At 36.6% G+C, this 20,808-nt stretch overlaps 1 protein-coding gene across 3 annotated transcripts in view; it reads left to right on the top strand.

Moving 5' to 3' along the window:
* Nucleotides 1–20,808, top strand: part of PARP8 (poly(ADP-ribose) polymerase family member 8) — a 196,041-nt gene that overhangs the window by 160,918 nt on the left and 14,315 nt on the right. For all 3 annotated transcript variants that reach the window (XM_061393566.1, XM_061393565.1, XM_061393567.1), the window contains 10 exons: nucleotides 5,056–5,181; nucleotides 6,416–6,481; nucleotides 8,932–8,999; nucleotides 10,670–10,718; nucleotides 11,783–11,895; nucleotides 12,129–12,201; nucleotides 13,738–13,807; nucleotides 17,367–17,440; nucleotides 18,780–18,849; nucleotides 19,711–19,795. In XM_061393566.1, the coding sequence (XP_061249550.1) occupies nucleotides 5,056–5,181; nucleotides 6,416–6,481; nucleotides 8,932–8,999; nucleotides 10,670–10,718; nucleotides 11,783–11,895; nucleotides 12,129–12,201; nucleotides 13,738–13,807; nucleotides 17,367–17,440; nucleotides 18,780–18,849; nucleotides 19,711–19,795 (794 nt within the window). The remainder of the gene's footprint in view (nucleotides 1–5,055; nucleotides 5,182–6,415; nucleotides 6,482–8,931; nucleotides 9,000–10,669; nucleotides 10,719–11,782; nucleotides 11,896–12,128; nucleotides 12,202–13,737; nucleotides 13,808–17,366; nucleotides 17,441–18,779; nucleotides 18,850–19,710; nucleotides 19,796–20,808) is intronic.

Raw genomic sequence — 20,808 nt, 5'->3', positions numbered from 1 at the left:
TTTTTTTAATGTAAAAGGTTTTCTCATCCCTTGGAAACTAATATTGTGCAAAAAAGAAAAGATACTTTAATTTATGCTATGTATAGCTATGTAAAAATAAACTTTACACAGGTGTATATGAATATGTGTACACAAATACATGTATTTTCTCATGGGTATATATGTATGTGTGTATGTATATGTATATATGTATAATTATTTGAGTAGTATGGTTAACATTTAAGCATTTTACTGGATGTAAATTGTCTTTCATACAGTTTAAGCAGAGAAGAAAGTAAAGTAGAAATAAGGCACAATTGATTAGAAGGAAAATTAACCTCTTAACAGTAGGCTAAGTTGATAGAATAATAGGTGCTTTTTCCCCCTCTAATTATAGATACATGTCTAAAAATAATGGATCTTAAAGTGAAATTATGTTTGGATTATGTAACAATAGTAACAAAACCCAAGTTTTCACTTAGATCAATTTAATGATTTAGCTCTAAAAATCAATATCCAAAAAAAAAAAAAAAAGAGAGAGAATTTAGTGATTCTACTTGAATGCCAATGCAGAATATTCTTTTAACCTCTTTAAAGATATACCCCTGGAGAAGGAAATGGCAACCCACTCCAGTGTTCTTGCCTGGAGAATCCCAGGGACAGGGGAGCCTGATGGGCTGCTGTCTATGGGGTCGCACAGAGTCAGACACGACTGAAGCGACTTAGCAGCAGCAAAGATATACCCCAGTATTCTGGCTGTAATCTTAAAGATTACGTGTAAATGGATTCTTTTTCTAAATAGCACTGTATCTCTGTGGTCTTGTTTCATCAGCTGACTCTTGAATTTTTCATGGGGCTCTGAGGAGCTCTGGAGGTTACATGAACATTCTTTAGAGGGATCTGCAGGAGACTGGTCTGGGAAGAGAGTGTGTCAACAGCTGGGATTCCAGGCCTCCAAATACTGCTTTAACTAGAAGGCAGCTCCATTTTATTTTATTTCTTTTATGTACTGGGGCTCTTCCATACAATTTTCTTTAAAAACAAAAAAAGAATTACTATTGAAATGCTTGAAAGCCAGTGGTCTACAATTTTAAATTCACCTCTTCTCCAAAAAAAACACATCATTTTATTCCATGGAAAAGTTATCATCTGCAAATAGAATACAAATTCAAAAACTATAGTATAAACCTTTCTTTGTGCCAATGTTCCAAATCTGACTACTGTAATAGATAAACTATTAATATGGTATACTTTTAGTTCTAACTCACACAACTGTCTGGTTAGAATGTTTGTTGGGTAGCTCTGATCGTTGAAGGAAATGGATTCTGTCCACCATGTGGGTCTGCTGTTTTCAACATGAGGTGTATAGTAGAGGGGAAGAGAGGAAAGGAGCACTGTCTGTCCATCAGCTCAGCCCCTTTCTGCTTACTGTCCATGGGTTAAGATCAGTCATATGGTCTGATGTAGACAAAAAGGGTAGAAATATTGCTTGCAGAGCAGTTGCTTCCAAGCAGCAGCCCTATTATACCTTGGAAGCAATGTATGAAACTTTGGTGGACAGCACAGGATTTTGCCAGAGTAGTTGCACTGTTACTTTGAAGTTAGTTTAGGATGTATATTAACAAAAATATTCTATTAGTTAAATTCTCTACCCCTATATCTCTTATTTTCATTATAATTTACTTTGAAATTATTGGCAAAACAATGCAGTGATTTGGGTAGTTTTGATTTGAAGCTTTTGGCTCAAGGTATTTAATTAAAATATTTGATTGAAAGGGGAACATTTATCAGGTTATTATTGTATCCATTTTTTGCCTTTTTTATTGTTGTAAAAAAGACATAACATAAATTTACCACACTAATCAGTTTTAAATGCACAGTTCAGTAGTGTTATATTTAACACTACTGAATATTCACATTGTTATGAAACAGATTTCTGTAACATTTTCATCTTGCAGAACTGAAACTCTATACCTGTTCAGACACTCCCATTTTTCCCCTACCCACATCCCTGGTAACCACTTTTTTTTCTGTTTCTGTGAATCTGATTACTTTAGATGCTTCATGATTATAGTCAGTAGTATCTGACTTTCTGTGACTGGCTTATTCGCTTAGCGTAATGTCCTCAAGGTTCATCCATTTTGTAAGAGGTGACTGACTTTTCCTTCTTTAGGCTTAATAATATTCCATTACATGTGTCTGTAGCATTTTGTTTATCCATTCATCCATCAATGGATATTTTGGTTGCTTTCATCTCTTGTCTATTGTGTATAATGCTGCTGTACAGGGGTGTACAAACATATCTTAAAGGTGTTTTCACTTTAATTCTTTTGAATATGTACCCAGAAGTGGGATAGTCACTTCCAGCAGGACCCTTATGGAATTTCTATTTTTAACTTTTTAGAGGAACCTCCAGACTGTTTTCTGTAGTGGTTGCACCATTTTACAATCCCATCAACCCTGCACAAAGGGACCGATTTCTCCATATGCTCACCAACACTTGGTATTTTCTGATTTTTGATAATAGTCATCCTGATGGTTGTGAGGTGGTATCTCATTGTGGTTTTGATTTACATTCCTCTGATGACTCAATGGACGTGAGTCTGAGTGAGCTCCGGGAGTTGGTGATGGACAGGGAGGCCTGGTGTGCTGCGATTCATAGGGTCGCAGAGAGTCAGACACAACTGAGCGACTGAACTGACTGACTGACTGATGACTAATGATGTTGAGTATGTTTCATACACTTTTTGGCCATGTGTATATCTTCTTAAAAGAAATGTCTGTTTAGTTCTTTTGCCCATTTTAAAATGAAGGTATATAATCTTTTGTTGGTGAGTTATAGGAGTCCTTTATGTACTTTGGATATTGACCACTTATCAGATAAATTATTTGCAAATATTTTCTCCCATCCCATGTTGCTTTTTTCACTCTCTCGATTTTATCCTTTGATGATAAAAGTTAAGTTTGGTATAGTTGTACTGTCAATTTTTGTTTTTGTTGCCCACGTCTTTGGTTTTATATCTACAAAATTATTGTCAGATCCAATGTCATGAAGCTTTTCCCCTGTCATAGAGTTTTCTTATAGAAATTTTAGTTTAAGGTTTTATGTTTAGATTTTTATTCTACTTTAGTTAATTTTTGCATGTGGTGTAAAATAAAGGCCCAGCTTCATTCTCCTGCATGTGTATATGCAGCTTTTTCATTATCATTTGTAGAAAAGACTTTCTTCTCCCCATTGAGTGGTCTTGCTTGGCACCCTTGTCAAAGATTATTTGACCACATACATAAAGGGCATGTATTTTTACAAAGCTTCAAATGCATGCTATGCCATGTAATTTTTTAAGACATTTATAAAATTGTACCAATTCTTGACTCCAAAAATTTCAAAAAGGCTCTTTTATCTTACTGATGAGTCTTTCTTAGGAATTCTTGCTTGGGTTTTACTTTACTAACAGGCCAGATCATGCTGAATACAGTTTGTATCTGGGTTAAGGTGCATCTTTCTGGGGTAGAAGGGGTGTGGGTATGGGAGAGGAAAACAAAAAGGAGGGTTTTATTATATCTTTATTGTTTTTTAAAATGGATTAATTTATTAATTTTAATTGGAGGCTAATTACTTTGCAGCATTGTAGTGGTTTTTGCCATACATTGACATGACTCAGCCATGGGTGTGCATGTGTCCCCCATCCTAAACCCTCCTCTCCACTCCCTCCCATCCCATCCTTCAGGGTCGTCCCAGTGCACCGGCTTTGAGTGTCCTGTTTCATGCATCAAACTTGGACTTGTGTATTATGTCTTTATGATTATACCTGTTGCTTAGAATCCAGGTTGTGTGCTCATACACAGATAAATGGAATAATGTGGTAGAGACATATTAGCTGTTTTAGTTGTACCATTTTCTGAATAAGTCCTAGGGGTATCTATGTCTGTGTACTTTGGGGGCTGTTATTTATAGATCCTATACTCTGTGCTTGAGTGTTGCTGATTGTTTTCAGTCACTGGAAATTGTGGATGGATGCTGTAATTGGGTGGATGTGTTTTGTGAGTATACACACATCAGAGTGAGCCCTACTGTCATTAGGTCACAATGCCTCCTCATGAACCACATTTTAAGAATCAAAAATTGTCCTGCTCTTACTGTGCATTGTTTAAATGCCTGTTTCAAAACTTTCTGGTGCTATCTTTCCTTATATAGATTAAGTCAGCTGCTTCCTTATGAGGTCTCTTGTCATCACACTGTAGATACATGTGTTCTGATGAGCTCTCTCTACTTAGTATTGGTTTTCTTGATTGGGTTGCTAGAGCATATTGTTTGGGGAACCAGGGAAGGGAGCCATGCTCTTAACTGCTACATAGTACTGCCTCTTAGAAAATTGTGCAGAAGAATCATAGAAGAACATAGGAATAAAATCATCTTATTTAACAAGCCAACGGTCTTTAATGGCCTTTGTCAGAGTAGAGTAGGAAGAAGTGAGATGATGTCAGGATATTTATTTTTCTTGAGTAGGTCAGACTCATTCTCTGTAGTTTCCTTCACCCAGAATGGTTTCTTCCTAGACAGTCACACGTCTTCCTCTCCCACTTCGTTCATGTCTCTGTAGAAACATCACCACATTTCCTAGCCACTCTGAAACAGTCCCCTCTACTGCCTTGGTCTCGAAAGCCTGCTTTATTTTTTATAGCGTCTAACACTGCCAGGAACTGTCTGTAAGCATATATTTGTTGAACTGTTTCATTCAACACACTTCCTCCTTGAAATGTGAATTCCACACGAGCACAGGCCTGTCTCGTGCACTGACTTGCCGTGGAGCCTGCAGCACTGTAGCACGTTGTATGTAGTCATGACAAAGACATACTAGAGACAGAGATAGTAAAATGTGATAGTTGGAAGCAACGCGTATTAATTACTTTAATAGTCAAGCTTGGTCAAACTTAGTCTAAGGCCACAAATTAAAGACTTCAGAGATTAATAGCTATCTTGAGTCTTTCCAATTAATTACCATGAGAGGGAGAAACAATGGCAAAACTCTTGATAAAACCTGAAGGGTAGTAACTATCTTATGTATGTATTTCAAGGTGGTAGATCTACTAGTATCCATGTGTAGGTCTGCATTGGAATCTCCTAGAAAAGTTGTCATTTTCGAGCCATATCCTTCTGTGGTAGATCCTAACGATCCTCAGATGCTGGCCTTCAACCCCAGGGTAAGTAATCCTGCACAGCACCCGTTTCCTGTAACAATAACGGAGACTTCAGTCTCACTAGCTTTCTTCTTTCTTAGCTAAATTACCATCTCATCAAATCTACAACCTGTCGTGAACTCTATATCTGTTTAGCAAATATGATTCTTTTCTACAAATTTGATTTACTTCCACCTTGTTTTTCATGTACCCTGTTACTTCTCTCCTTTTCTCCTTTAAAATCACTTTCCTAACTTTACTGTCACGAAACTAGACCCATTTAAGATCAGACTCACATGCTGATCTTTACTCATTCCAACTGCACAGAAGGTAGGTAAATAGCTATAATCAATTGGTTTATAATGGTCAATATGACTTTTAATTTCATCACATATTTTTTTTGAGATTATAACATATGTAGTCTCATTTTAAGAATCATGGGTAAGGGGACAAATTTTCCCTTTTCTTCCGTATTTTTATTTCACCCTCTCTTGCCTTCCCCCTCTCCCTCCCCAGTTATCTGAAGGTTACTAAAAGTTTAATTACTATTGTTGATCAGCTGTCATTTCTTGAGACACCAATTTCGTAAATATTCATGGAGGTTAGGCAGAATTCTTCTGAAATAACACAATTTTCAAGTTGCATGAGAGACAAAATTGCTTCAGTTTCTATTATTACTCATCTTGAAATCATTTTATGGAAACAATGACTGTATAAAGTTTCCTAGGAAAAACTTTCCTTCTTTCATATTTACAATATTCTTACAAATGAATTATCTATTGAGCATATGGTGTCATTTACACATTTACTAGTAATACTCTTTTGGTAACAACCTTCTAATCAAAAGAAAATAAAAGCAAGATGAAATTATAAGATTTAAAGTGGATTTTCGTGTTTCAGAAGGATTCTGTGCTTACTTTAGTCATCATGGCTTAACTTTTTAGTAGTGAAAACAAAAATCAGGAGCCTAATAGCTTTTTTGTACTTAGAGTTTTTCCCCTGTAAGCTGAACATGGTTTTATGTACTGATACTTATACTAAAACTGGCATTGTTTTCTTTTTCCTTCCCTCTGACTCAATTATACATGCTATATCCTTGAGCCATCTTATTAAAGTCTTCCCTTTTATGTACACCACACACTCATTGCTTTCAAATTGACCCTGATGGAAAATTCAGGTACAGAAATAATATGTTTGTCTAGTGATGTGCAGACTTGCAAAGGCTTGTAGTGAATACTGTTTTTCCCCCTTCAAACAGAAGAAGAACTATGATCGAGTAATGAAAGCATTGGATAGCATAACTTCTATTAGAGAAATGACACAAGTAAGTATATCATCTTGTGGTCTTATATACAGTTCAGTTTTGCTTGAGTGAAATGATATTTTTAAAATATCTGAGAGTACTGACCATGCAGTAAAATGAAGACTTTTTTTGTGTGTGAGAGTATAATTAAAATCATAAAAAATTTAAAATTGTTTTGTACTAGGATGTTTTAATGAAATCACATCAGTGTTTTGGCATGCTACCACTGTGACTTTGGAGGGTAATTGCATAAATATAATCCTAACTCTCTGCTCTCAAACTCAGATGAGAATTTGTTGGAATATCTTAAGGCAAAAGTTAAATCTGGTACTATCTTCCTAGACTGTCAGTGTTAATTAATGGTAGTAATTTCAAAGCATCATTTTAATGTTAAAATAAAAACAAATATTCCGCCAAATATAAATTGCACATAAATATTTTAGAATATTTATACAAAATCTCAAAACAACTCTGAAAGACACCAGACTCCTTGAGAGCTTATATTTTTGACCATTAGGGAGGCTTTGGTGGAAGAGTTTGATGAGCAAGGATCTGGGTTTATTATGAAAGTCTAATATGTCACTGGGCTATAGTCCAACACTTGGAAAAGCACATCTTATTGAATTATTGAGGCCTTTCTGCTGCCAAAGACTTGGAGAAAGGTTTAGGGCTCATCATTATAAGTAGAAATTAATAACCTATAATTGACAGCAACACGCACAGTGGGTTCAGTTTGCATATGGTGCTTTCAAGGCTTGCATTGCCCTAGAGGCCCTTGCAGGTTTATAATAAGTGTTACTCTCAGTCATTGCCTTTCTCTGGGGAGGGAATAGTGATTTCTCCAGTCTTGGGGTCCACAGAGCTTCTGTGCCACGCTCCCCTCCCCCCACCGTAACATCTACTCCATTTGCAGATGTGCTGACAAAGTACATTTTTGTATTCCCAAATTTGATTCTTAATTCTTGTGATACTTATTTATGAAGTCAAATATTCATTCATTCAACAAATAGTAGGTGTCAGACAATGGTAAATAAGAGATATTTTAATTCACAAGTTATATTATTTGCTTAAAAGCCATCATTCTTTCTAGCTATTTTTCTATGCCCTTTCTACATTATCTGAATTCCTTTTCAAACAAATATGTATTATTTGTATAAGGTAAAGAAAACAATCAAAGCATTTCCACTGAGGGGGAAGAAAGAACCTACTGCTGTACCTTACCCATGATTATACACTTTTAGTCACCAAAGACTTTGGTATAGAGTATTTGTACTGTACCATAGATCCAAATCATTCTTGGTTTTAAGAATAGCTGCAAACTCTGTCTCTGGGATCAGCTCTGTGCCAAGAATTGCCTCCTTTATTCTGGGTCATGTGTAAGCTATTTTAATAGGAGGCAATGGAGATGACTGAGTGTCAGCTTGGGAGGTTGGCGGCCCACCTGGTATAATTTCCTCATCAGTGACGTGGCTTGTGACCTTGGGCAAGTTGCTTGATTGCTTGATGCCTCAGTATCTTCTCTGCTGAGATGGTAAAGAGTAATGCTGCATCCTCCTTCAGCATACATGTCATAAGGACGCTGTTAGGGTTTATTGCATCAGATGCTTTAAACCTCTCCAAATAAACATAACATTATACTGTCCTATTTTCTAGAATGTACTGCCCTATAGATGAGACCTAAATTGCCACAAACAGACTGCCTTTCATTCTATGAAAAGGTTAATTGTCTGGGTGAATTCCATCAATACTTTTAAAAGAAGGAGTTGTCTTCTTATGTAAATCTTGTCCAGATTTTTCATGGAATGATCTACCCAGTGTCAGTACCTTCAGATATGAGCACGATTATAGCTATTACAAGTTTTGTTTTAATGTCAGTTAAAAGTTAAAAATGTCAAAGAGAGACCATACACTTCTAAAGGTGGCAAGACAGATTTCATCAAGTACTGCAGTAGAGGAGAGAGATTAGCAGTGTGAGCTGAGGTCACCTCTGAGGAAAACAAGGTGACCAAGGTTTCTAAGGTGAAAACAAAGAGGGAACAAAAAGGGGCTACAGAGAAGTGAAAATAAGGGACTTTGGGGAACTGGAAAATTTCACAGGAGGTAAGTAGAGAATTACTGAATGATTAGCAGTGTGGGTTGGTACCTTTTGTGTTTTGGCAGCATTGGGTTTTCCTGAGCAAAGATTCAGCAGGAGTCCAGGGAGTTGGCCCAGTGCATGGAAGCCAGGTTAAAATTTGATTTAAGACTCTTATCCAAATGTTCTGGCAAGTCCTTTGTGCAGTGTGGAAAGTCAGAGTTCATGTCATCTTGGGGAGAAGCAACTAGGGTAATGGTCGTTGTTATCATGTCACAACCACAAGTCTTCACATTTAACTGGATTAGACATACCTGTTAACGGTGATTTTCCTTTTGCAAAAAAAAAGTAAAATAATTTAAGAAAAATCAAGGAGCATAATGACTTTTTTTTCCAGGCACCATATCTGGAAATCAAGAAGCAGATGGATAAACAAGACCCCCTTGCTCATCCCTTACTGCAATGGTATAAAATTTAGTTTTCCTCTTAATGAAAACAGCAGCATTTTCTGTTGCCTGCTTGAATGCAGGGGGGTGGAGCCCTGCAATGGTACAGTTCCTCAATCCTATGAGGACTGGTGATTTTACAGTCCACGAGTCCTTAATGACTTCCACTTTAATTAAAACTTGTACATCACAAGGGGAAGAAAATGCTGTCATATGCAATACACGAATATACTGTGTGGTTGACTCTATAGATTTAAAAAAATTGACTATATTACATGGTGAAGCCATTTTGGCTCATTTAATTTTCTAGTTAACTAAGTGATCAAACTGTTTCAAACACTTACTGAAAATCTTTCTTAAATGTATGTTTTGTATAATTTGCTCCCATAACAAAGAGAGTATAAATTTGATAAACTCTTCTTTTGATGACTACAGAGGACATTCTCTTTCAGAGAAAGTCTGTTGAGGGCCACAGCATTAGCTCAGCATGGATCCTAGAAGAAGAGTTAGACTAAGAATAGTTAAGAAGTGGGTTGAGCACTCATCTTGCTCTACAACACTTACTTCAAGCAATTTGCCCTCTGATTTCTCATCTGCAAAAGGAAAACAGTAGTATCTACTCAACGTATCTTTGAGGGTTTTAGGTACGTCTCTCTGAAGTCACTGACAAGTAAAGGCTGTGGGATTCATCATGATTATCATGCAATAAAACAAATGTGAAGACTATACGAGATTGATCTGAATGAGTACTTATTCTATGTTAACACCAGGAAGTTTTTTAAAAAATATGTAAAGATCAGGAAAGGAGAAAGACTCTGGCTACTCATGATCATAATTAACTTTCACTTACACAGAACCTTACAAAACATATTAAATTTATTCTAGTAAAATCATGACAAAAAGTAGGTTTTACAAGTCTTTCATCTTTGTACCTTTCACAATCTGTTATTAAAAATCTGATGAGTAAAACAATGCATAGTTGTTTCTTTTTTAATCTTTCAAATTCTCAAAGTCATTTTCAGAATGAAGACAAACATCTCAAACATCCAGTCTTTCTTTTTAACCCTAAAGTCAGCTTGATTTTTCACTTTTAATTATTTGTGATCATTTCCTTGAACTTGTTAGTCACTCGTCTTTCAAGCAGAGGGAAATTTACCAACATGTTTTACAATTTGTTTAGTTATGATTTTCTGTGCTGACAAGTATAAAGCAATTAGTTCTTTCAAATACCTAAAGTTTTGATTTTTTCCAACTTCATTGTCTTACATACAGTTAATAACATTTTGTATGTAAACCACTGTATGTGTCAGTGCAAAGATGCTCAAATATTTATAGAAAGGAAAAAAATCTCCATGAAAACTCATGCTTAGTTAGACACTGTAGAAAAGAGCAGAGAAAGCAGATTGTGATTCAAGTTCTAATCTTAGATTGTGGTTATTAAAAGTTATATATCTTAAGTTTTAAAGAGCTACTTCTTTGTTTTCTCAGATTAAAATATTATCTTTTTTTTATTACATCAGCTCTTTAAATTGTTTGAGGAAGTGAAGCAGAATGATGTAATTAGATAAAATGATTACTCAATTCATGTCACAGCAAAAATAAGTTTTAATCACTTACCAACTGAGGAAAAAAACTTTAAATATATGTGGTGTATATTTGTGACTGATGGATTATTTCAATTAATTTCAGGGTTATTTCAAGTAATAGGTCACATATTGTGAAACTGCCAGTTAACAGGGTAAGTTATTTATTCACATATACATACAGAAATGGGAGGGCTACTTATTGGTTGTGATTTTTTTAGGCAGCCTCTCCAGGAAATTGAAGGAAACTCAGGCTAAGCCTAATTCTTTGAAATGACATATGTGCTCCAGTTCCAGGTTTTTCCAAGAAACCAAATTCAATTTCAGGCTGCTGCCCTGAGCTTTTAAGTAACCGAGTCAATATGAAATCATTTAGTTATTCCACATGTGATAGAAAGAACATTATCTAGAGATTGCGTACTTTTTATCATTGTCAGTTTAATGTTGGCACAGCTTCACTTTTCTATATCAGAGGAGATACTGACTCCAGATATCTTACTTATGGGCCTAATGTGCTTACAAAATTAAAAAAGAAAAAAAAAGCTCATGCAGTCTGATTTTAGTTCTGGTCGTTACCCAGGAGCAGTATCTAAAATCTCAGGTCTGTCATCTCTGAATCTCTCAACTGTGAGATTCCTGTATGTTAGATTTCTATATAAGTACATATAATCTTAGGTGGAACAGCAGCAGTTAGAAATTTGTGTCAAGCAGTGTATCAAGAAGCTAATTCAAGAGAGTCTATTTTACTTTTTTTTTTAAGAACAAAGGGGAAAACTATAATTTGAGTGTTGGCAATTTCTGATTTTACAAATATATGCAAATAAAGCATAATGATGATAATTTTTGCAATTCTAAAATCTTGAACTAACTTTTCTGCTTAGCAAACTCAGATATTTCCCCAGTCAAATAGTTTGTGGATACTTAGGGAATTCAATAATAAAAGTCTCTAAAAGAAATGTAATTAGGAAGGCAGATCTGCTTGAATGTGATTACATAGCATATTCCAAAGCTAAATATAAATGACTTTGGATCGTCTGTCTCCTATTCCTTTTCCATTAGCCTAAAGAATTATCCTTCATATCAGCAATTCCATGTGATTTATCACTTATGCAGGGGTTTTGTTAAATGAATGATCCTGTTAATATAAATTATTATAGTTTGAAAATATATAATATGTTAAATTTGATATGTTTTACTGTGCCCTTATTTTCAATGGCAGCAACTGAAGTTCATGCACACACCCCATCAGTTCCTTCTTCTCAGCAGTCCACCAGCCAAAGAATCCAATTTTAGAGCTGCTAAAAAACTCTTCGGAAGCACCTTTGCATTTCAGTGAGTATGGCTTACTGTTGAGGGGTGTGAGTTCCCTACCCAGTCTTCCATAAATGCGGGGGGAGGAAAGCACCTCTTTTAGTAGTTGGTTGGTAGCACAGGACAGTCACTACATGATGCTTGACTAGGAAACTCAGGGCTATGAGAAGGCACCATGGCTTGTTATATTGCGACCCCATTAAAATGTCGTTGACTTCTGATTTTGCTTTTCCTTCTCTTTCCCTGTGTTTTAGTGGCTCACACATTGAAAACTGGCATTCCATCCTGAGGAATGGTCTGGTTGTTGCTTCTAATACACGACTGCAGGTACATTTTCTGAATGGCTTGATGCGATCTCATAGTTCTTTAGTATGGGAGTTCAGTAAGCAGTCCTGGTGTTATGTTTTTACTTGCAAAAGGATGAAGCACATGTGCTTTAAACAAATCACATTGACTTTCTAATGGACATTCATAATTTTCACCAAGTCAAGCAGAATTGATCTATATACAACATAGGGATGAAAAGAAAAATAAAATTGAGTTTTCCTATGAGAAATAGTAAAATCACTTTAAACTTAATTAGAGAAAACAAAACCTGATACTGGGAAAGATTGAGGGCAGGAGGAAAAGGGGGAAACAGCGGATGAGATGGTTGGATAGCATCACCAACTCAATGGACATGAGTGTGAGCAAACTTTGGGAGGTAGTGAAGCACACGGAAGCCTAGCACACTGCAGGCCATTGGGTCGCAAAGAGTCAGACACAACTTAGCGACTAAACAACAATGACAAGAAAAAGATGATCCCCAAAAAGGTAAAACCTTACAAGAATTCTCTCTACTAATCCAATACACATTTCTTGAGCCCTGTCTCACTGTGAATACTTCAACAGAAGAAAAGGTGGGGCTAAGAATAAACAAAGTGGAGAAGTGGAGATTGGACACCAAAAAGCCATAGGCTATCTGCCTTTCAAGCCCCAGGGCAGCACATGAGCAGGGTATAGTGGGTGTGGTCCTCATCTTTATGCCCTTCATCTCCAGCGTTCCACCCCACTCATTTTCAGTGAGTGAGTGAGTGAAGTTGCTCATTTGTGACCCCATGGACTGTAGCCCACCAGGCTTCCGAGTCCATGGGATTCTCCAGGCAAGAATCCTGGAGTGGGTTGCCATTTCCTTCTCCAGGGGATCTTCCCGACCCAGGATCCAACCCGGGTCTCCCGTATTGCTGGCAGACACTTTAACCTCTGAGCCACCAGGGAAGCCCTACAATTAAATATAAATGTCCATAAATACAAATTGATTGAATTAATATTTGGTGCACAGTAAAAGGGTATGAGGGCCTTAAACATGGAAGTAATATTAGAGAATTTTAATTGTTCTGAGTAGTACACTAGTCAGAGTTTCAGTTAATAAAGCACTCTGTAACTTGAAAAATTTGAAGGAGGAAAATGGGGTGACAGTGTTGTATAATGAAAATCTGAATAGGATATTTTATTGATACACAAATAGATGAGTCCTAATCAACCTTCTGTCATAGATGTTTCAGCCTGTTTTCAGTGTTTTAGAGCCATTAACATACTATTCCAGTACATTATACTAAGTGACTCTCTGTCATCGATAGGATGGAAAATCTTTTCTAAGGATGTTTTTTCCTTGGCTGTCATTTTCCATATATCAATGCATTCTTAACTTTAAGGACAAAGATATTAGTACTCTTCTTCAATTCCAAATAGACCTTGGAATAAAGGCTTAAACATTTTCTAAGAGCTAAGTGTTCCAGCATGAGACGATGGTCCTCTCTTGTGAAATATTAACATTTAAAACCATGAACTGACAGCTTCCTCTCCTGCCTCTTTCCATTTTAGCTCCACGGTGCAATGTATGGAAGTGGAATCTATCTTAGTCCAATGTCAAGCATATCATTTGGTTACTCAGGTAAGCTTGTATTCCATTTCTAACCTCAAATTTATTAGGGTTTTACCGTTGTATATTCCAGGTGGTGGTGGTGGTTTCGTCACTAAGTTGTCTCTGACTCTTGCAACCCCAGGGACTGTAGCCTGCCAGGTTCCTTGTCCATGGGATTCTCCAGGCGAGAATACTAGAGTGGCTTGCCATTTCCTTCTCCATTTCCTTCTCTTTAACCCAGGAATCAAACCCAGATCTCTTGCATTGCAGGCAGACTCTACCAACTGAGCTATACAACCTTTTTATCAAGTGAACAAAGCTTATTTGATGTATTTGTATTAAATTTGATAAGTGTCATTTGATAAGTGTCAGAAATAAAAACAAAGCTCACATGCCAAGATTTATAATATTTCCCCTAGTGTATAACATGGAATATATGTTTTGTTAATTTCAAAAATTGACAAATTTTAATGTTACTTTTAATTTTCAATCATTTCTATTTTTATTCCATCTACACGAAACATTGATAATATAGTATGTACAAAGTATTATGGAGATAACTGCAAAGTTTATATACAGATTAATCCACTATCATTGAATGTAATTCTGTAGCATGCCAACTTCTTACCTTTGGATCATTATGTTGCTGTTCAGTCACTCAGTCATGTCCAGTTCTTTGCGACCCCATGGACTGCAGCACGCCAGGCTTCCCTGTCTTTCACTGTCTCCTGGAGTTTGTTCAAATTCATGTCCATTGAATTGGGTTGTATTATTATATATCCCATAAAAAAGTTTTAAATGATATGGAAAACTTAGGTTTAGAAAGACACCCTCAAAACCATTCTACTTGTTGACAATTTGTTGTTAATATTTTGGTGAGATTGTTTTAATTTTGGAATAAATTGAAAGCATGTGCTAAGGAGGAGCCTCATGAATTCAAAATATGGCAAGAATGATTACCAAATTGTTAGCATCTATAATCTTTAGGTAGTAAAAATTTGGGGTGTTTTTTTCTTTGCAATATTTCTTTGGAATATTTCACTTTGATCAGATTTTTTTTAAAAACAAAAATGTATTGTTTAAATATAAAGTAGTTATGTTCTTTGTTTGAAAAGATGGTAACAATAACCCTGTATGTGAGACAGCAAAAGAGACACAGATGTATAGAACAGTCTTTTGGACTCTGTGGGAGAGGGCGAGGGTGGGATGATTTGGGAGAATAGCATTGAAACATGTATAATATCATATGTGAAACGAATTTCCAGACCAGGGTCGATGCATGACACAGGGTGCTCAGGGCTAGTACACTGGGACGACCCAGAGGGATTGTATGGGGAGGGAGCTGGATGAGGGGTTCAGGATGGGGAACACATGTACACACGTGGTGGATTCATGTTGATGTATGGCAAAAACCAATACAATATTGTAAAGTAATTAGCCTCCAAAAAAAAAGAAATTGAAACTACACAGAATGGTATAAAATAACAGATGAAAAATTTTCCTCCTTTCCTACAGTCTCAGTGTTGAGTGCATTTCCCTTTAGACTTTTAAATGCTTTATGTTTGGCCTTCTGTATGCCTGCATATATGTAGTTGGTTTTGCTTATGTGCTTGTGTGTGTGTGTGTGTGTGGTTACATGATTCCGTTAAACAGCTTCAGGAGATGTTGCTCATGTGGTGCCTGTATGTAAGTTTCAAGATCGTCATGTTATAGGAAAGGTGACTTAGAGAGGTCTAATAACTAGGGGAGCATTAACGAGGCTCACCTCTCTGATTGTTTTGTCCAAGTTCATACTCTTTCAGCCACAGCATCTGGTTTCTCAGAGTTCTATCCTGACCTTTTCCAGAGTACATGTCCTAAGAGGACATGTATGCCTGTTATGACTCAGCGTCAAAAGTCATATGGTGCCACTCTCCATATACAGATACTGGTCAGAGCAGTCACAAGGCCCTCCAGATTCAAGGGCTGGGGAATTAGACTCCATTTCCTGATGAAAGAGCAGCGAAGTCACATAGTTGAAAAGCATATTGTTGAGAAATATTGTTGCAGTGATCTTTGAAAATACAATATGCCCAAATAACACTAGGAAAATAAATATCAGAAGAATAAGATAATATAGGAAAGAAAATAACATAGTTCAGTGGAGAAGATGATTCAAATCAGCTTAAGTCAGACTCTAAATCTTCCTAAACCAAACACAATAAAAAAGTAATATAAAACCAGGTTTAATAACTAAATGCAACCTCAGCATAGATAAGAAAAACACAAGTGCTGTGATTTTCTGCTTCATATCCTGGTGTACAGACTCTTTAGATGGGTTCACGGAAAGGGGGGATACAAATGAATGTGAAATTTGTCTGTGTGAATGTGCATCTATCTGGAAAGAGGATCCATAGATTTCATCCAATTCTTTAAGTGTCCTTGATCTGAAAAGAAAAAGTAAGAACCTCTACCATAAGTTCAAGTACCTCCATACTTGATTTTGAAGGCTGTAGCTATAGGAGGTGCATATAATAGCCTCTGCCTTTCCCTCAAATAGGGCTTCCCTGGTGACTCAGACGGTAAAGAATCTGCCTGCATTGCAGGAGACCTGGGTTCGATCCCTAGGTTGAGAAGATCCCCTGGAGAAGGGAATGGCTACCCACTCCAGTATTCTTGCCTGGAGATTCCCATGGACAGAGGAGCCTGGAGGGCGACAGTCCATGGGGTTGCAAAGAATCAAACATGACTGAGCGACTACTACACTTTCACTTCCTTCAGAACTGTCTCTGAAACCTTAGGCCTGTTTCTCAACTTGACTCCACCTACTTGTGTATCTTTGGGGGAATGTCTACTTTGGAAAATGCTTATGTCACACCATTTGCAATTTGGCCGATAGACTTTACCCATTTTCATTAAGCCTTTTATTGAAACAGCAATAAACAGGAGTCTCAACTTCAGGATAGTAGATGAGCATTTTTTTTTTAAGTATAGCTACACATCTACCTATTCTAAACAGATAGGAATTTTATTTCTATTTTGTCTGAAATATTTCACAGTAAAAAAGCCATGGAGTTAACAGAGTCTGGTAAGATTTGTGAGTATCTTAGACAAAAGGACTTGGTTTTCCTTTATTAGGAGGAATAGTAAACTCTATAGGTATTGAGCATATATCAGCCACTCATGAAGAGGCAGTATTAATATCTTTTTTAAATCATTCCTATTTCCCACCCCTTATCTATTTTCTTATCACCAGATGATAAGAATGAAAGTTTGGTCCTAAAAGCCTTTTAAAATCAAGTTTTAAAAATTTTCTGATTATATCAACTTTATGCAAGAGGTGAGCCTATCCTTCTTTTCAACACAAAGAAAAACAAACTGTACTTTCCACTTTGTAACTTGACCAGAACTTCCAAACCCACTGACTTTCCACCCTCCTTGCTCAGGGCATAGTGGCTGATCCTTCAGGAGCCCTTTGTCTTCAGGAGCCTTTGTGGCTTGATGCTGTCAAGCCTTTGCCTAAAGTGGAACTTGGCAGTGTAGATGGATTGTATTTTGAGCTGCATCATACAGCTTTGTCCCTAAATTATTACTTTGCTAATGTTTTTAGGGATGAACAAGAAGCAGAAGGTGTCAGCCAAGGATGAGCCGGCTTCAAGCAGTAAAAACAGCAACGCATCACAGGTATTGTAGCAACTTGGGTGACTGTCTCTGATGGGTGAACTCTAGCGTTCTTAGCCAGCAAGATTTTGATAAATACTCAGGCTTTTTAAATCTGCAAAATTATTTTAGGCATTACTCATACAGAAACAAAACTCACCCTAAAATATAATCATCCAGATGCCTTTATTCAATCAGTATGCAGCAAATATTTATTGAGCTTCTACTAAAATGCTGGACATCTCCTAGTCATTGAGCTATAGTGATAATCTACAATAGACAAATCCTCTTGAAACCTGCATTCTACTAAGTGATATAAATAAATTAAATATGGGACTTCCTGATGGTCCAGTGGTTAGGAATTTACCTTCCAGTGCAGGGGTTAAGGGTTCAGTCCCTAGTCAGGGAACTAAGATCCCACATACCTACAGACTAAAAAACCAAAACATAAAGCAGAAGTAATATTGTAACAAATTCAAAAAATACTTTTAAAATGGTCCACATCCAGGAAAACTTTAATAAATTAATTAAATATTTATTTTAGTAAAATATCAGATGGTGGTAAATCTGGATAAAAATCAGGGATAGAGGATGCTGAATGCTATCGATTGAAGATGGAACTTGAATGAATGTTAAATGGGATGATGGGGAAAGAATACTCGGAGAAGGTTCTAGTTGAGTAAAGAACCTTGACTCAACTTATTGGGTTGAGTAAATAAGTGATGAGTGCATGAGCCATGGTGCTCTCTGGAAGAAAGAACATTCCAGGCATAGAGAAGAGCAAGCACAAATCCCTTGTTATTTCAGAGAAAACAGGCATTCTGGACAAATTAAAATCCATCTGATGAATAATGTGACTTTAGATTTTTTTTTAAAAAACGTGTAGCTAAGCTAATATCTGAAAACAAAAACAAACCCCCAGATTTTCTAAATGAGATGTTTCTGAAACCTCTGTGGCTTAATGTGTTATAAAAATGGGTTGGTTTTGAATAGTTAGGTGATCTAGAAAAATTGATTGTAATGTTTGAAAAGATAATGCAGCTTTGTTTCCCTCTAAACAGAGATGCTAGACTTCCAGTAAAACTAAAATTTGAGTTCTGATTCTGTGTTGTGGCTACTTTTAAGTATTTTCAGGTCACTTATTTTGAAAGTGATTTAATTATGATTATGTACAGAAATTAAGTGATGTAACAAATATAGATTGACATTAAGAGATAACTCAAGGATATTACTGCTAGTTGAGAAAGGCCATTTTTTAAAACTCTGGTGCTATCTTAGTGATGATTACTTTTTAATGATGATTCTTTTCACTTGAGTGACTGTTCCATTTTTACTCTAATTTTTAAATTCTTTTGGAATTTAGTCACAGAAGAAAGGACAGCAATCCCAGTTCCTGCAAAGCCGTAACTTAAAATGCATAGCCTTATGTGAAGGTAAGTTGAAAGTTTTATAGTCCTCATAGCATTTATTCTCAATTTTACCAGTATTTAAGAATTTAAGTGTGTTTACAAAATGCTCATAATAGACTAGTGAAAGCTTTCTTCCTTAGGACCATCTCAAAGAGCATAGATGGAAAATACAACAGAGATCATAAAGGTTAAAACAAAGAGCACAACTGGCAAGGTTTCAAACAGTGCTATATTTTATTCTTGGCAGCTATCTCAGAAGAGTAATTATCTCTTTCTGATCAAGTATTGTTCATCTCTATTGTTCATCTATACCCCTTCCTCTTTATGTTGGTGTCTGAATGTATAATACCATGAAAAATCTGAAAGATGAACTGAGCACTGAGTAGATAACCCAGGAAGTCTTTCTTGTTCCTACACTGAAATTATTCTTCTTTTCTGAACTTGGGATAGAAAATTGATAGGTGATTTACAATATCATATACTTTCCTTTGTTCTTGCTTTAAAATCTGACTTTGGCTAAAAGTTCATTTTTTCTTCTTCTGTTGGGAGTTTTGGTAACCACTGTTAACTGTCTTTTGGGTTTTTCAATATTTGGTAGTTGTAGAGGATGCTAGCTTACCTTCTACCTAGTTCCCAAGTCAGGACCTGTTTGCCATCATAAATACAAAGTGATTTCCTTCCTATTGTTGTTATGCTAAGTGTGTTCCAAACATAAAATTGCTACTTGGCATTTCACTGTTTTTATTTACATTTTTTGATAGTTTAATAAGATGAAACATTTTTCATATGTTAATTTGTACATGCAGTTTTGCTTTTGGATTTCTAAGAAAAGGGATATAGTATTTAGAATAAAATAGTTCTTTAATTTTTTTCTTCCCTTTACAGTGATCACCTCACCTGACCTGCACAAACATGGAGAGATATGGGTCGTCCCAAATACTGATCATGTCTGCACAAGATTCTTTTTTGTGTAAGTGTAAAGGCTTAAAATCCTACGTTACTGTCTTCTCCATAAATGAGGTAATAGTGACTATATTATTGTTTGGTCACTTAAGCTGCCAAAATATAACAGATATTTTCTCATGGACTTCCCGGGTAGCTCAGACAGTAAAACGTCTGCCTGCAATGCAGAAGACCTGGGTTTAATCCCTGGGTCGGGAAGATCCTCTGGAGAAGGAAATGGCAACCCATTCCAGTACTCTTGCCTGGAAAATCCCATGGACCGAGGAGCGTGGTAGGCTACAGTCCATGGGGTAGCAAAGAGTTGGACATGACTGAGCGACGTCACTTTCTTTAACTTTCTCATCATGGCTTCCCTAGTGGCTCAGACAGTAAGGAATCCGCCTGCAATGCAGGAGACCTGGGTTAGATCTCTGGGTTGAGAAGATCCCCTGGAGGTGGGCATGGCACCCCAGTATTCTTGCCTGGAGAATCCCCATAGACAGAGGAGCCGGGAAGGCTTAAAGTAGATGGTGTTGCAGAGAGCCAGACACGACTGAGCAACTAAGCACAGCACAGCACAGCATTTTCTCATCAAATTAATGTTTTTGTTTTATTTTAATAAGCTGTGAAAAACATGGATGTTTAAAAGCCATAGCTTAGAAGATTTGAAGAAAAACACGGTCTCTTTAACCACTGTGTATGTATGTACTGTGTTGTTGTTTAGTCCCTAAGTCACGTCTGACTCTTTTGGGACCCCATGGACTGTCATCCGCCAGGCTCCTCTGTCCATGGAATTTTCCAGACAAGAATACTGGAGTGGGTTGCCATTTCCTACTCCAGGGGATCTTCCTGACCCAGGGATCAAACCCACATCTCCTGCATTGGCAGGGGGGTTCTTTAGCATTAAGCCACCAGGGAAGGCCCCATATGTGTGTATACATGTGTATATAAGTGTACATATACATACATACAGATCTTACATGTATCTAGGTAGATATACACATTAGATTACTTACAAAAGTGTGGTTATTGGGAAATCAT

Source organism: Bos javanicus, chromosome 20 (assembly GCF_032452875.1).
Source record: "Bos javanicus breed banteng chromosome 20, ARS-OSU_banteng_1.0, whole genome shotgun sequence".
In the NCBI taxonomy this organism is placed as follows: Eukaryota; Metazoa; Chordata; class Mammalia; order Artiodactyla; family Bovidae; genus Bos; species Bos javanicus.
Note: the sequence above shows the minus strand (reverse complement) of the source record. Positions and strands in the feature narration are given on the sequence as shown.